General features: G+C 40.1%; 1 protein-coding gene across 1 annotated transcript in view; it reads left to right on the top strand.

Annotated features, from left to right (window-relative positions):
• The window catches only part of LOC126416684 (DNA primase small subunit), an 87,960-nt gene extending 73,175 nt beyond the window's left edge, over window positions 1-14,785 (top strand). The window contains exons 6-8 of the mRNA XM_050084492.1: window positions 3,607-3,812; window positions 4,468-4,649; window positions 14,542-14,785. Of these exons, the coding sequence (XP_049940449.1) occupies window positions 3,607-3,812; window positions 4,468-4,649; window positions 14,542-14,561 (408 nt within the window). The 3' untranslated portion in view covers window positions 14,562-14,785. The remainder of the gene's footprint in view (window positions 1-3,606; window positions 3,813-4,467; window positions 4,650-14,541) is intronic.
• Window positions 14,786-15,025: the final 240 nt, after the last annotated feature.

Genomic DNA, 15,025 nt, shown 5'->3' with positions numbered 1-15,025 from the left:
GAAAATGCAGTGGTCGAAACTCGGTGCGGAGAAAAAAAGCTCGTCTTCTACCTTTTTTTTTTTATTTATTTGTTGACGCAGAGGTTTTTGCGCCAGTATTTATCTTTGTGCCTGCAAAGCATGCCCGTGTAGCGCTACACAAATTCAAAGGCAGAAGTTAGTTGTGGCGGCACCTACCAACATTTTTCAGAACTTCCACTTACTTTGCACTCGATTCAAATCCGAAGGCGGTTTTTTTTAATTACAAAAACCGGAAAAAAAATGCGGCTTAGATTAGAGTAAATATGGTATGGCGTTCCCATGCTGAAGCAACCCGTTGCCTTCCTGCTGCTGCAATAGTAAAAATATAGCTTTACGTTGTGCATATACTTAATTAATATATCTTTCACAGTTACCAAAAGCAAACAAGATTTATGTTTGTCAACTGAGTCCACAAGCCCTACAAGTAGCCAAATACTTCTCAGACAGTTACATCCTCCATGTCCATGAGGATCACCTGTTTCATGCAGACAGTTTTGCTGGGACCACATATGCTAGTTTCATATTATCATTTCTTATACAACACCTGTTGTTATCTGTGCTTTGAAAATTTATCTGTTGAGGGATCATGCACTGTACCTACATTATTGCATTGTTGACGTGTCATGCTGTTTCTCACAGTTGCTTAGTTAGTCCTTGGCCAAAACTCTATCGGATCATTTTTTGCAAACTTTTATACATAAATACGTTACATTGAGTGATTAATTGAATAAAAAGTTGTTTTGAAAATTTTCAGTCTATTAGAACAAAAACTACAGACTGTCCCATTTTTGGGACATTGGCCAAATGTGCTAACCAAATTCACAACCTTATTCTCCACACATAATATTGTAAGAAACAACACAAACAATAAATAAAGAATGTTTTAATATTATTGAATGTCTATTGAGTATGAAATGAAGCAAAACACTTGTCGTGTACACCAGCATTGCACCTGTCACAAATTATTGTTTTTTTTTTCTTGAAGTAAGCACATCTCTTCTGTGTTTTACTTGGCACAATGAAATGATTTCCTGGATCTGGTCGTACATCTGTGCTCACTCGTCCTTCCATCAATTTGCTTTCTTGTGGTCCTCTGCGTTTTGGTATTGATCCTGTTTCCTTTGATAGGTAAAACATCACTATTCTCCATCAGGCATCCAAAAGTGAGAGCTTCTCATTAGAGTTAGCAATTTGCTATGCACGCCATGTGTTTACTACGCAGATATCTATCATCTGTGTGAATAATGGCCACCACCATTTCTTTGACCTTATCCTCATCCTATAAAGTGATATCTGCTTGTACAGCAGATCTACGCCACCAATATGGGCATTGTATTCTTCAATGAGATGTGGCATTGTAACAGATATTTCCTTTTTCTGTGCCCGTGAGTATCTTTTAGTAGAACTCAGAGGAGTAATAGTACTGTAATTTGTCGCTACACATACTCATTTGTTGTCACTCCATTTCACAACCAGAACTTCGTTCTCTTTGTCAAACATGTAGTCATAGAATCCTCGTTCCTTTTCTTTTGCCATTCTTTTCGAGTCAATCAAAGGACATGCATTAGTTCGGATCTCTCTTATTGATCCTGTAGCTTTCAGTTTACTCTTTCTGAGTGTGATCAGTGTGTCAACACTGGTGAAAAAGTTGTCAAAGAAAAGCTTATAATTCGGATACTCGGATTCTGGAATCATGCTGGTTAGTTCATTTACTACCCTTGCACCGAAAGGCTCCTGTTTGTTGTCAGCCTTGCCACAGTATGGCGAAAAATTATAAAGAAAGTCATTGGAACTTGTAAGACACCAAATTTTATATCCAAATTTGATAGGCTTTCCCCTCAGAAACATTTTAGCTGAATGTTTGCCATAATAACGTACCATCATTTCATCAATTAAGCGTTCTGAATGAAATACGCCAAATTTACCAAATTCCTTTTTTAGCATTTCAAAGTACAACCTCAGTTAGTACGTCTTGTCGTTTCTGTCTATTTTGGAGTTGTCATTGATATGAATTAATCTCTTTATTTCCCAAAACCTATTTCTTGACATGGCATTGAAGACTAAAGCAACACTGACATCAGGAGCCTGTTCCCAGTATATATTCTCGTGGGGAAGCTTATGATAACCACTCAGAAGTAGTATGCCAATAAATGATTTTAGTTCTTCTTTGGTTAGCAGAAAATTTATTTTGTTATGTTGGCAAGCATAGATTTCACTTTGTTCAATAATAGTATCCATTAGTTTCTAAGAAAAAAAAAAATACTCAAACACCTGGGGCACTGTCTTATTTGCTAGACATTTCGCAACACAATGTTCGTTGCTCTTACCTGGTTCACTAGTCTTTGTGTACGTTGGTTGACATTTATACCATTTACATTTACATTTTTTTGTAGATAATGTACTACTTTCTGCTCCATCTCCTAACGCTTTCCTTCTTTTGGCTTCTGGAGGTACAACTGTAGCATTAGCTTCTCCTCGGCTGGTTATGAGCTCTAAAGTACCGGCTACATCTTGCACAACAGACTCATTGTTCAGTAGATTTTCGTCAATGTCTTCTTCATCTGTTATTACATCTGCATCGGGTGGAATAATCGCCAATTCTACGTCATCATCTTCAACGTATCTGGGTGGTTCTCTAGTTCTGCTAGAATTCCTTCAAGTGTAAGTCCACGCGGCATGTTTTTATCCTGTTGGAATCATAAAAATCGAATAGAATATGCAAAAAGCAGATATAAAGAACGTAAAATGCAGTTCTTCTCTGTATAATACGTGTATACAGGAACAGGGCACATCAACAATAAATGATAGTGTAACATGCCATTGTCCCATTATTGGGACGCATAAAATATATCGATATTGCACTCACTTGAAAAAATCTGAAGTATACTTAATCTTACACAGACATCCATAAGTTCATAACAAACACGCCCAGACAAATAAATCACAGCTCATTGTTGTCCAGGAACTACCAACAGACATATAGTGCTGCCAAGTGTGAGAACAAAAAAATCGACAAGTTTATGATTTTCCTGACTTGAAGTACTTAGAAAAAAGTTATTTATTTTACATTTACAGGCATAATAGCAGTTAGTTGAACCTACAGGTGCAACAATAAAAGCTAAAAGCTCCATTGCTTACGTAGAAATAAGTAAAATATACGCGTCCCAAAAAAGGGACAATGGCCAGTAATGGGTTAAGGGAATTGGCTGTTGGAGAACTTTCATCTGTACTCATATTAATGAAGAATTTAGATTTAATTTCCTTAAATCATTTCAGATGTAGGTGGAATGGCTCCTTTCGAAAAGTCTAGACAGCTTTCCTTCGTCGTACTCTCCAAGTCTGTGCTCCTTCTCTAATGATGTAGACATTGATGGGATGTTAAACCCTAATCTTCCATTTTGCTTTTCTTCCCAATTTCATTGCTTCCTTTCTTTTACTGTAACTCCAGATCAACATAGCCCATCAGGATGTCAGTTTTTTTGTGATTCCAGTGATTTATATTAAGCTTCAATACCTTATGCATCATATCCTCTCTCTTTTAAAATTTTATTTGTTTTCATTTACATCAATCTTTATGTTCTACAGGGGCATCTGAAAAAATGGAAACAATTCATCATCCAGGAAATAATGATTCAGTACACCTACCCAAGGTTGGATATTAATGTCACAAAAGGACTGAACCATTTATTGAAGTCGCCATTTTGCGTCCATCCAAAAACAGGAAAAGTGTGCATTCCATTTAATCCAAAAGCAGCAGAGAAATTTAATCCAACGGCAGTTCCAACAATCAGGTAACTGATTTATACAAGGTTTTCTCTATCATACTCTTCTTCTTTGCTTTCACTTTCAAGTGTCAGATGTATCATTTTCCCATTAATTTGTTGTCTTTCATCAACCCCATTTTTACTGTGTTTCATATCTTTCCTCTCAGATAGCTCTCTTACTACTTTCCCTCTCTTTGTCTACTCTTGAACTCTTCCCCATCCTCCCCACTACCTATGCGCCCCCTCCCCCCTTGCATTTTTCAGTGTAGTGTGCCCTGTATTCCTGTGTAGTCACACTAACTGGATCTTCTCAATTGCTAATTTGTTATCCTATCAAACAGTTAAATACATTTCATTGTTAATCAGGTTTCTGACAACTATTCATCCAGGTAGTATTTTTACGCACTTATTGTTGATTTCTCCATCTGCACTTGTTAAGGCCATCACCAGCTAAGCATTCTTTCATTTCAAGGTATTTTTCATTTTCTTAATCTCAAGTCTTGCTTGCACTTTTGTTATCCTTCCCATGGTTTTAATAACAACAGTGCAACGTATATTTATCTTTCATGTTGTTTTCTATTAGCATATTTTTATGGGAATGTTTATTAATTTTAAGTAAAGTTTCCAAAACAGTGGTGTATAATGCTATTTTACAATAATTTTATTTATTTGATGTTGACAGTCAGTTAATTGATGAAATTCAGAAATATGACGCTAAGACGAAGGAATTATTAACAGAAGATGATCGTAACAAGAGAGTCAAAGATTATAAAAAAACGAGTATGTACAAGGGTGTCGTAGTTTTTGAAGAATTCTTACGGAAACTTGAAAAATCAGGAAAAGATGATGTTATCAGCAGGCATGGTAAGTGTTAATCAAGGTATTTTCCAATTATATAGCCCCTGCCCCTCTTTATGTGTGTGTGTGTGTGTGTGTGTGTGTGTGTGTGTGTGTGTGTGTGTGTGTGTGTGTAAAGGGGGGGGGGGGGGGGGGGGGAGGTAAAGCAAATTGGCCTTAAATCGGAATAGTCATTTTTTCCTTCCCATCATCCATCTGATATCAGGTTTTGGGAATTTTACTTTTATCTTTTCTGTTACTCACTCTGGCCCTTTTCTGATTGGATTTTGTTTGTACTGATGCCAAATCTTACTCTTTTGTGACATTCTTTCTGCATTAATCCTTTTCTGCCCCTCCTCTTCAATTTCATGTCTCCTCTATCTTATTCACTTTTCCAATACTACTAATAATGCTTTTGTCAGTATATGTACCTCTATCCTCATCAACCATTCTTACCAGTTTCTCTTCGCTAGCGTTTGGTTTATCGGTTCTCCATCATTCACTGGCTTTTCAGGATTGGTCTGTCATTTTCAGTTCTTCGCTCTGTCCCAAATTCATCTGTTTCTTTTCACCCAGTGCAAGATTTTCAGGTTTAATTTTTTATTATCTTTAGGTGTGTGTACCTCTTGCTCGGAATAAAATAAACATAAGTTTCTGAGATCATCTCCTTACATTTGTTGTGATGTTGAAACATGTGATTTGCTGAGAGCATATATTCTCACCTGTCCTAACTTGTTGCAAAATCAAATACACATTGTACTACAAAATAGTTGGATGAGTTCAAAACCATATAAGAGCTAAACAATGTGGAAATTCCCTGCATCACATTACCAATGTTGCTATACCCACTATGTGAATTTGAACAGAGAAAACTGCAAGGGCAGCAAGATGTCATTTACTTAGCCACTTGTTCAACCAGCATCATGCAATTTGAGAGATTGCATTTTAGGTGACTATCTTGGCCAGGAGGTTGTAATGATAACTTAATCCTTATACCTTGACCTAATCATGCAACAGTGTTTTTATCATTTGAGCTCTTGCTCTTGACAGCTACACTGAAAGCGTGTGGTAGCTGTGCTTGCCTCATCACCTCTACTGTTCCAAATTCAATATCAGGGATGCTATAAAAACGCAATATGATTACTGTACAAAGTCAGGAAGAAAAGCTTTAATTCTGTGATGCTTTGAACCTCTAACATTCGAAACTGGAGCTCAATACCTTTACCTTCTCTTATTATCGGCTGGATGTTAATCATTCTCCAGAAACCAGCAGCAACTGAAAATTCTCTTAAATCCAGTTAATAACTTAACGGTCTGGGAATAAAAGCAGCAGCCGGCCGAAGTGGCCGTGCGGTTAAAGGCGCTGCAGTCTGGAACCGCAAGACCGCTACGGTCGCAGGTTCGAATCCTGCCTCGGGCATGGATGTTTGTGATGTCCTTAGGTTAGTTAGGTTTAACTAGTTCTAAGTTCTAGGGGACTAATGACCTCAGCAGTTGAGTCCCATAGTGCTCCGAGCCAATAAAAGCAGCTCTATCGATTATATAACTCTAGATGATGATTCATTCTACCACCTTTGACTCCACTGTATTTGAACCATTTATATGTAGAAATTATGTCAATCAGCACAGAGGTATATTGTTACTTCTTCCTCCGGCTGCATTTAGCTGAGAACTACTGTGTTACAGAATTTGGATTGTGGTGGTAAATTGTTTCTTAAACACTGTAGTGTCTTTGACATAGCCCTGTTAATCTTACGCAAGCAACTTAGTGGTCATTATGCGAAGCTAGAAAGCTGAACAAAGGCTCTTTAGTAGCTAGTCCATTTGACATTTAAGAGCACAAGTGGTTCTCTTTTTGATTAGGTATATTTTACCAGTGGTAGCTGGGGAAACGAGTAATGGGGAAGTGCCAAGTATGAATTGGACAGTGGAGGCTTACTGAACGAAGAATGTGAACAGTATGCTTAAGAAATTGATTGAGGCAGTGCACACAAGTTTGTGAGACATGTATGTTGGGAAGTCACCAAATCAGTTCCTGTGTGTGGGTTTGGAAGAATTATAAAAGGGGTGAGACAGTTCTGGATAAGACATATAAGTTGATACATTACTTTTGAGTAGTTTTCAGTATGGCTAAGCTGGACAGTGAATCTGCTTGTGAACGGAATTGATGGAGGTAGTTACTAATAATGAAGGTAGCTGTGTGCCTGTTTTTCTATCCATATACACTCCTGGAAATTGAAATAAGAACACCGTGAATTCATTGTCCCAGGAAGGGGAAACTTTATTGACACATTCCTGGGGTCAGATACATCACATGATCACACTGACAGAACCACAGGCACATAGACACAGGCAACAGAGCATGCACAATGTCGGCACTAGTACAGTGTATATCCACCTTTCGCAGCAATGCAGACTGCTATTCTCCCATGGAGACGATCGTAGAGATGCTGGATGTAGTCCTGTGGAACGGCTTGCCATGCCATTTCCACCTGGCGCCTCAGTTGGACCAGCGTTCGTGCTGGACGTGCAGACCGCGTGAGACGACGCTTCATCCAGTCCCAAACATGCTCAATGGGGGACAGATCTGGAGATCTTGCTGGCCAGGGTAGTTGACTTACACCTTCTAGAGCACGTTGGGTGGCACAGGATACATGCGGACGTCCATTGTCCTGTTGGAACAGCAAGTTCCCTTGCCGGTCTAGGAATGGTAGAACGATGGGTTCGATGACGGTTTGGATGTACCGTGCACTATTCAGTGTCCCCTCGACGATCACCAGTGGTGTACGGCCAGTGTAGGAGATCGTTCCCCACACCATGATGCCGGGTGTTGGCCCTGTGTGCCTCGGTCGTATGCAGTCCTGATTGTGGCGCTCACCTGCACAGCGCCAAACACGCATACGACCATCATTGGCACCAATGCAGAAGCGACTCTCATCGCTGAAGACGACACGTCTCCATTCGTCCCTCCATTCACGCCTGTCGCGACACCACTGGAGGCGGGCTGCACGATGTTGGGGCGTGAGCGGAAGACGGCCTAACGGTGTGCGGGACCATAGCCCAGCTTCATGGAGACGGTTGCGAATGGTCCTCGCCGATACCCCAGGAGCAACAGTGTCCCTAATTTGCTGGGAAGTGGCGGTGCGGTCCCCTACGGCACTGCGTAGGATCCTACGGTCTTGGCGTGCATCCGTGCGTCGCTGCGGTCCGGTCCCAGGTCGACGGGCACGTGCACCTTCCGCCGACCACTGGCGACAACATCGATGTACTGTGGAGACCTCACGCCCCACGTGTTGAGCAATTCGGCGGTACGTCCACCCGGCCTCCCGCATGCCCACTATACGCCCTCACTCAAAGTCCGTCAACTGCACATACGGTTCACGTCCACGCTGTCGCGGCATGCTACCAGTGTTAAAGACTGCGATGGAGCTCCGTATGCCACGGCAAACTGGCTGACACTGACGGCGGCGGTGCACAAATGCTGCGCAGCTAGCGCCATTCGACGGCCAACACCGCAGTTCCTGGTGTGTCCGCTGTGCCGTGCGTGTGATCATTGCTTGTACAGCCCTCTCGCAGTGTCCGGAGCAAGTATGGTGGGTCTGACACACCGGTGTCAATGTGTTCTTTTTTCCATTTCCAGGAGTGTAGCATGCCAGTGTGGGAACAGATACAGTAATCATGAATGCCAAGGCTGTAGGGACATAAAAACGAATCATAACTGTTAAAGTGCCACTATTATAGTTTCTCAAATGTTTAACTTGTATCCTTAAGCTTGGACCTTATAGTCAGTGAGGTCAACATCTAGAAAGGTTGGATGGAACTCAGAAAAGGACTGATCAATCTTACCATTTGTGTTCACTTAACTTTCCATATATCCCATAAAGAGGGGGCACCAACAAAAGAAAGGCATGTTGTAGCAACTTAATCTGTATACTGCATTAACAATAAACTTTCACTATACAGTTTCATACTATTTCTATTTGTGCAGATTGCAGGTAACCTAGAGAAGTTGAAGGAAAGCTTCTCATTTGAAGGGGGGGGGGGGGCGCTACTGCTTAACCAGTTATATTATATAACTGATGTGTACAGGTATGTTCTGTTGGTATCTTAATATTTACTTGGTGATTGCATTAGTATTTTACAGAGAGAACAGTTACTTAGACATGTAACAACAGAGATTTGTTGACAATACCTACTATTTATCATACAGCTTTACAGTGTATCATAATGAGAAAAGGAGTGAAGGCCTCTGGACTCCAAGAAGTACCTAATGAAGTGACATGTGGAAATGTTGAAATAAGGAAATGCTATCACACTTCTCGCAACCATCCCTAGGACTGTTTGTATGCTTTCTTCTCAAAGAAGAGATAATATATTGCACATGAAACATGATCGTATCTCATGTCACTGAGATTTCATTGTTGATTTCCCTCTTGTTTAATTTGCTGTGTTCCACGTGTGTGATTTAATTTTCGATAGAACCATTCTGTTCAAACCAGTCCTCTTTTCATCAGAAGAAAGTCTATAATTTTATATTGTGTTATTATGAAGCCATCTGCTGCTGCCTGGCAAACATCATGTTTCTTAACCTTTAAGGTGACCTCCCACTGTTGACAGTCCTTGACATTTTCCCAATTTTTTCCTGAATTATGACTGATCAGAATTATGATGCACGTTTGCTGAATCATTATCCCCATGTTCTTCAGCATCCTCTTGCATCAGACCATATTTGGTGGGAAATCTATGCTGCTAGCTGTTAGACAGTTCTTTTTCATTTTCAGCATCTGTATTCTGATAATTTCTCAAGCGACTGCAAAGCCTTAGTTGCATATTTAACAGTTTGCTGCTCCAGTGCGTGAAACCTTCCTGGTCCAGGTCCTCTGAAAGATTGGCGTATATAGTGGCACTACACAATCTAAAGATAAAATTATATACCCCAAAATCTATTATGTAATGTGACTACCTGTGTAGGAAAGTTCTTGCATATGCAGAGTGTATTTCCTTATATCTGCGATCTCCTTCCAGACCCCCAGACTGATTTCAAACAAATTTGGCACAGAAACATAAGGCCTTACGAGTATCAGCAGTGTGGGGTTTATAACCTCCTATCACCAAGAAGAGCAGAGATATGGTGTTCTTACCAGCCCCTGGCATATAGGCTGCCCTGAATTACAGGCATATTGTGTGGGGACAGTATGTGCTGGCCAAATCGGCCAGCATTGCAGGGCACCCTTCATGTCAAGGGCAAGAAAAGTTTTTCCAGGCCCCGACATGTAGGTTGCTTTGCATGACAGGCATGTTATGTTGGAATAGTATCAACCTGCTTTGCATGGCAGCCTGTGTGTTATGGGCAAATAATGATTTTTCAAGTAGCTGATGTGCAGCCTGCCCTGTAACAGACATGCTGTGGAAATAGTATGGGCCTGCTTTATTGAAATTCATTGCAGGTGCTATACTTGCTATTGAGCATGGCTGAGGACAGATTGAGGTGGATAGAGGATAGGATGGACAGGGCTCAGGGGAGAGGGAAATTAATAGATGAGGGGAGGAGGGGGAGATCCATGAAGCAGCTGAAAGGTGTAGTTTCATGGGCAGTAGAGGGGAGGCGAAGATGGAAAGAGAGAGGGGGAGGAGGAAATTGACAGAAAGAGGACAAGGAGGAGATAGACAGATGAAGGTGAGAGTATAACATTACTACCAGCAATTATATGAAATTCGCTTTATATTCTATATGTGATATTCAAGAGTATGAACTATTACATAAAATTATTCTGAAAACTTTAACTTTGGTAATAATATTATAACAAACCTGAGGCCTGATACTCTTTTGTTTAATCTCAGATACTTTTACCAAAATCAAGAATGATAATAATACTGTTAACTTTCATTTACTTTTGAAACTGCAAAATAGCTGTGGCCCACAGTTAACTTGGAAATAATTTGTTTGCTATTTTACTGACAGTGAAAAGAATTGATACCATGAATCCTGCAGGGCTGTCCATAAATCTGCAAAAGTACGAGGGGGTGGAGGTCTCTTCTGAACAGCACGTTGCAAGGCATCCCAGATATTCTCAGTAATGTTCATGTCTGGGTAGTTAGGTGGCCAGCAGAAGTGTCTGAACTCAGAAGAGTGTTCCTGGGGCCACTCTGTAGCAATTCTGAACATGTGGGGTGTCACATTGTCCTGCTGGAATTAACCAAGTCTGTCACAATGCGCAATGGACATGAATTGATGTGGATGATCAGACAGGATGCTTACGTCTGTGTCACCCATCAGAGTCGTATCTAGACTTATCAGGAGTCCCCCATCACTCCAGCTGCACACGCCCCACATTATTATGGAACCTCCACCAGCTTGAATAGTCTCCTGCTGACAGTTCGGGGTCCATGGATTCATGAGACTGTCTCCATACCTATACATGTCCATTGGCTCAATACAATTTGAAACGAGACTCATCTGACCAGGCAACATGTTTTCAGTCATCAACAGTCCTATGTTGGTGTTGACAGGCCAAGGCAAGGTGTAAAGTTTTGTGTCCAGCAGTCATGATGTTTCATTGAATGTTTTTCATGCTAACACTTGTTGATGACCCAGCATTGTAATATGCAGCAATTTGGAGAGGGTTGCACTTCTGTCACGCTGAACATTCCCTTCAGTCATCATTGGTCCCATTCTTGCAGGATCTTTTTCCAGCCACAGCAATGTCAGAGATCAGATGTTTCACCAGATTCCTGATATTCACAGTACACTCGTGATATTTTCATAAGGGAAAATCCCGACTTCATCGCTACCTTGGAGATGCTGCTTCCCATCGCTCATGCGCTGACTGTAACACCATATTCAAACTCACTTAAATCATGATAACATGCCATTGTAGCAGCAGTAACTGATCTAACAACTGTGCCAGGCACTTGTTGTTTTATATAGGAGTTGTCAACTGCAAAGCCATATGCTGCCGTTTTACATATCTCTGTATTTGAATAAGCATGCCTATATCAGTTTCTTTGGCACTTCAGTGTAGTAATTACACACGAAATGGCTTTTGAAATAATTGCAAACCGAGCGAAAGGCTTCCTTATTTAATTTCCTCACTTTTTATGAATGAAATCTATTTTTCTTTTTGTCTGAAATGGATGAGGATCTTCAAATATCTTAGTCGTAGTACCCAATTTATTTTTATACGCTTTGATGAACATTCAGTCTGACCTAACGGCAAGAGAGCACAAGCATAAAAAAGCGAGATATCAAGAAAGCTTTCACACCCATAAATGTCCTTTTATAATAATTTAGCATTCTTGAATAACTTTTATCTCAGTACTAGTTAAAAGGTTTGTGGAATTGCTGCATTACACAGATGTTGGGGATCAATAAAATTAAATATTGTTTCATATAAGTATACTAGACACTGTCATTTAGTAATTATTTCTTTTGATGTGGAGGAAATTCATTAAGTCTGGCTGTGGTGCTTCAGGTGGTTGAGGTGCGCACACACACACACACACACGCACACACACACACACAGGAGGAGGAGGCATTTTCAGTACATGTGTCAAATGCATACATGTGTGAAGCTCTGGGGAGAATACTAGTTTAGGAGTAAGGAGGTCAGTCATCAAATAGCAAGAGACTTCAGCCATCGAGAATCACACACAAAAGAGAATGAGAACTTTGCTAGGTTTCAGAGTAAATCCTTTGACAAGTTTTCGTGTGTGTGTGTGTGTGTGTGTGTGTGTGTGTGTGTGTGTGTGTGTGTGTGTGTGAGAAAGCAAATGGGACAGAATGTGTCGAGGTTGTGTCTTGGCCCTGAGTCCAGATTATGATGGCCTTGAGTTCAGATTATGAAGATATCATCAGTGAATTTGATCCAGACAAGGGGTTTGGCTAAATCGCCCATAAACAAGTTGGCATAGGAGGCTGCCATGTGGATCCATTGGGTGCCATGGATTTGTTTGTGGACCTTGTGCTCAAAAGAGTAGTAGTTCTATGTGGGGATATAGTTGGTAAGATGTATGAGAAATGAAGTTGTGAGTTCAGAGTTGGGAGGACACTGGAAGAGGCAGTGTTTGATAGCTGCGTGAGGGATGTTGATGTATAGGAAGGCGGCATTAGCAGTAGTGAATAGGAATTCTTTCAGTGAGTGCATTAAACAGTTACAATGGGGTATTGAGGATTGTTGAGTTGTGGATTTTGGGAAGCGCATACAAGGCGAGTGGGGTTGTTGGGTTGAGGAGGGAGCTGGACTCGAGAGAGATTCTGGGCTGAGCCAAAGGTGTTCAGTAGGGAGTGGAGGTTATGATGGACACCATGGCAGAGATTGTAAGTGGTGTAGTCAGACAGTTAGTTGGCTTTCTGTCAGGTAGTCACTGCAATTCATCACAACAGTGGTGGAGCATTTGTCTGCTGGAAGGATGGTTATATGAGGGTCTGTTTTTGAGATTGCGAATGCATGTCCTTTCTTCTATTGTGAGATTTGTATTGAGAAGGGACTTGCAAAAGGATTTTGAGGCCAAGTGGAGGTAAGAAATTCATGGAAGGCGAGTGACCGTGGAATGGTTTGATGAGAGACTGGGGCAGGGGGGGTGGCATGTCACTGTAGTATGGCAGTATGAACTGGGAAGGTGAGGTTCAATGTTGCTGGTAGTTTAGTTTGTCGGAGGAATTTGTAGTAAACAAGTGTTTCCACTGTAGAAATTTCTAATGTAAGTGCAAAAAGTCGCAGCTGTAACATTTAAATCAACAATCATGTCCCTAAACATAGTGGGATGTTAACAAGGTGGCAGCATCATGCTGATGCACAAACACCAGCTTTTAAAATCACTTCCCCCAAAAATTTACATCACGAAAGATAGCATTTCATTATTCAGTTTGTGTGCAGGAAAAATGTGAAACTTACTGAAATTCATCATAAAATTAATGTCCATTATGAGGGCACATGTTTATTATAGTAGAAAGTACACAAATTGAATGATTGAAGTTCACAAATGGTTCATAGCTGATGCTTCTCACTCAGGTCAGACACATCTCATTGTATTAAGAAAACATTACAGTTAAAATGTCTCAAGGTAGGTACCCCACCCAGTAACTCTGTTATTGAAACAATGTGATGCTGATGTGTTTGAACTATATATTCATCAAATTTAGCAAAACCCTCACTAATATCTCTATTTTAACAGCTGTCATTCACTTCACGACAAACAATTTTCTTTTTGTAGCCTTTTGTCCCATTGGGTGTGGCATCTGCAATCTGAAGTGTGAGTTAGCTGAATACACCAATACCTTGCCAGAGTCTATACAGGCAGATAATAGCCTGCTTAATTTCCACCAGCGTTTCATATCTCTCACAAAGTCAGTGTGTGTGTGTGTGTGTGTGTGTGTGTGTGTGTGTGTGTAAATTGTAATTGAAATGTGAAAAGTGGCAGCAGTAACATTTAAATCGACAATCATGTCCCTAAACATAGCAGGATGTTCACAAGGTGGCAGCATCGTGCTGATGCGCAAACACCAGCTTTTAAAATCACTTCCCCCAAAAATTTACATCACAAAAGGCAGCATTTCATTATTCAGTTTGTGTGCAGGAAAAACGTGAAACTTATTGAAATTCATCGTAAAATTAATGTCCATAATGATGGCACATATTTTGCACTAGGTAGCTCTCGGTAACACTTACTATCTGTGTATTAAAGCAGAAAGCTAATGGTGATTACCAATAAACAGTACTAATGGTGGAGCACTACTACCTTGGACATGAGGATCTTTTGTCATTTTAATTATTGGGAAATACTGTCACTTATTTAAACTGAATGTATTGTGCTGTTTCTTGATGTACTGTATTTACATTTTGGCAGTGTCTTATACTGATTAAAATTTATTTATTTTTTTTTTATTTATTTATTTTTTTTTTTTTTCGCTCTCTCTTAGATCTCAGCATGGAATTTTAAGAAGCCATTGGGGTGAAATGATGCAGTTACCAAAAGAACAAAAGACTGCTGCTCCCACATAACATATCAGAACACGCTTTTCTTTGTGTTATAAGATGTCCTCAATATTAATGAATGTTGTTTTTATAATTATGTTGTAAATTAGTTCAGTATTAACATATGTTGACAATAAAGACTTTGAATAAGTCTGATATAATCCTTAATGTCCTTAAGTGACCTTCCTCTTCTACATAAACTTTTTTCTTGTAGAGAGTAAGATAGTGTATAAAAAAAAAAATGTAATAATGTAACATCTTCAACTCGCACAACATTATTCTCTCAACAGTTATTAAACCACACCTGTCTGGTTTTAAAACTTTTTCCTGGGCAGTGACATGTAAATAAATAGTGTAATTTGTTACTTTCTGGCTGCTGCAAATTTTTTACTGTTATTTGACACTTGCTAGCTGAGACACTCATTTTAT

The sequence above is a fragment of the Schistocerca serialis genome, chromosome 1 (genome assembly GCF_023864345.2).
Source record: "Schistocerca serialis cubense isolate TAMUIC-IGC-003099 chromosome 1, iqSchSeri2.2, whole genome shotgun sequence".
Classification (NCBI taxonomy): Eukaryota; Metazoa; Arthropoda; class Insecta; order Orthoptera; family Acrididae; genus Schistocerca; species Schistocerca serialis.
Note: the sequence above shows the minus strand (reverse complement) of the source record. Positions and strands in the feature narration are given on the sequence as shown.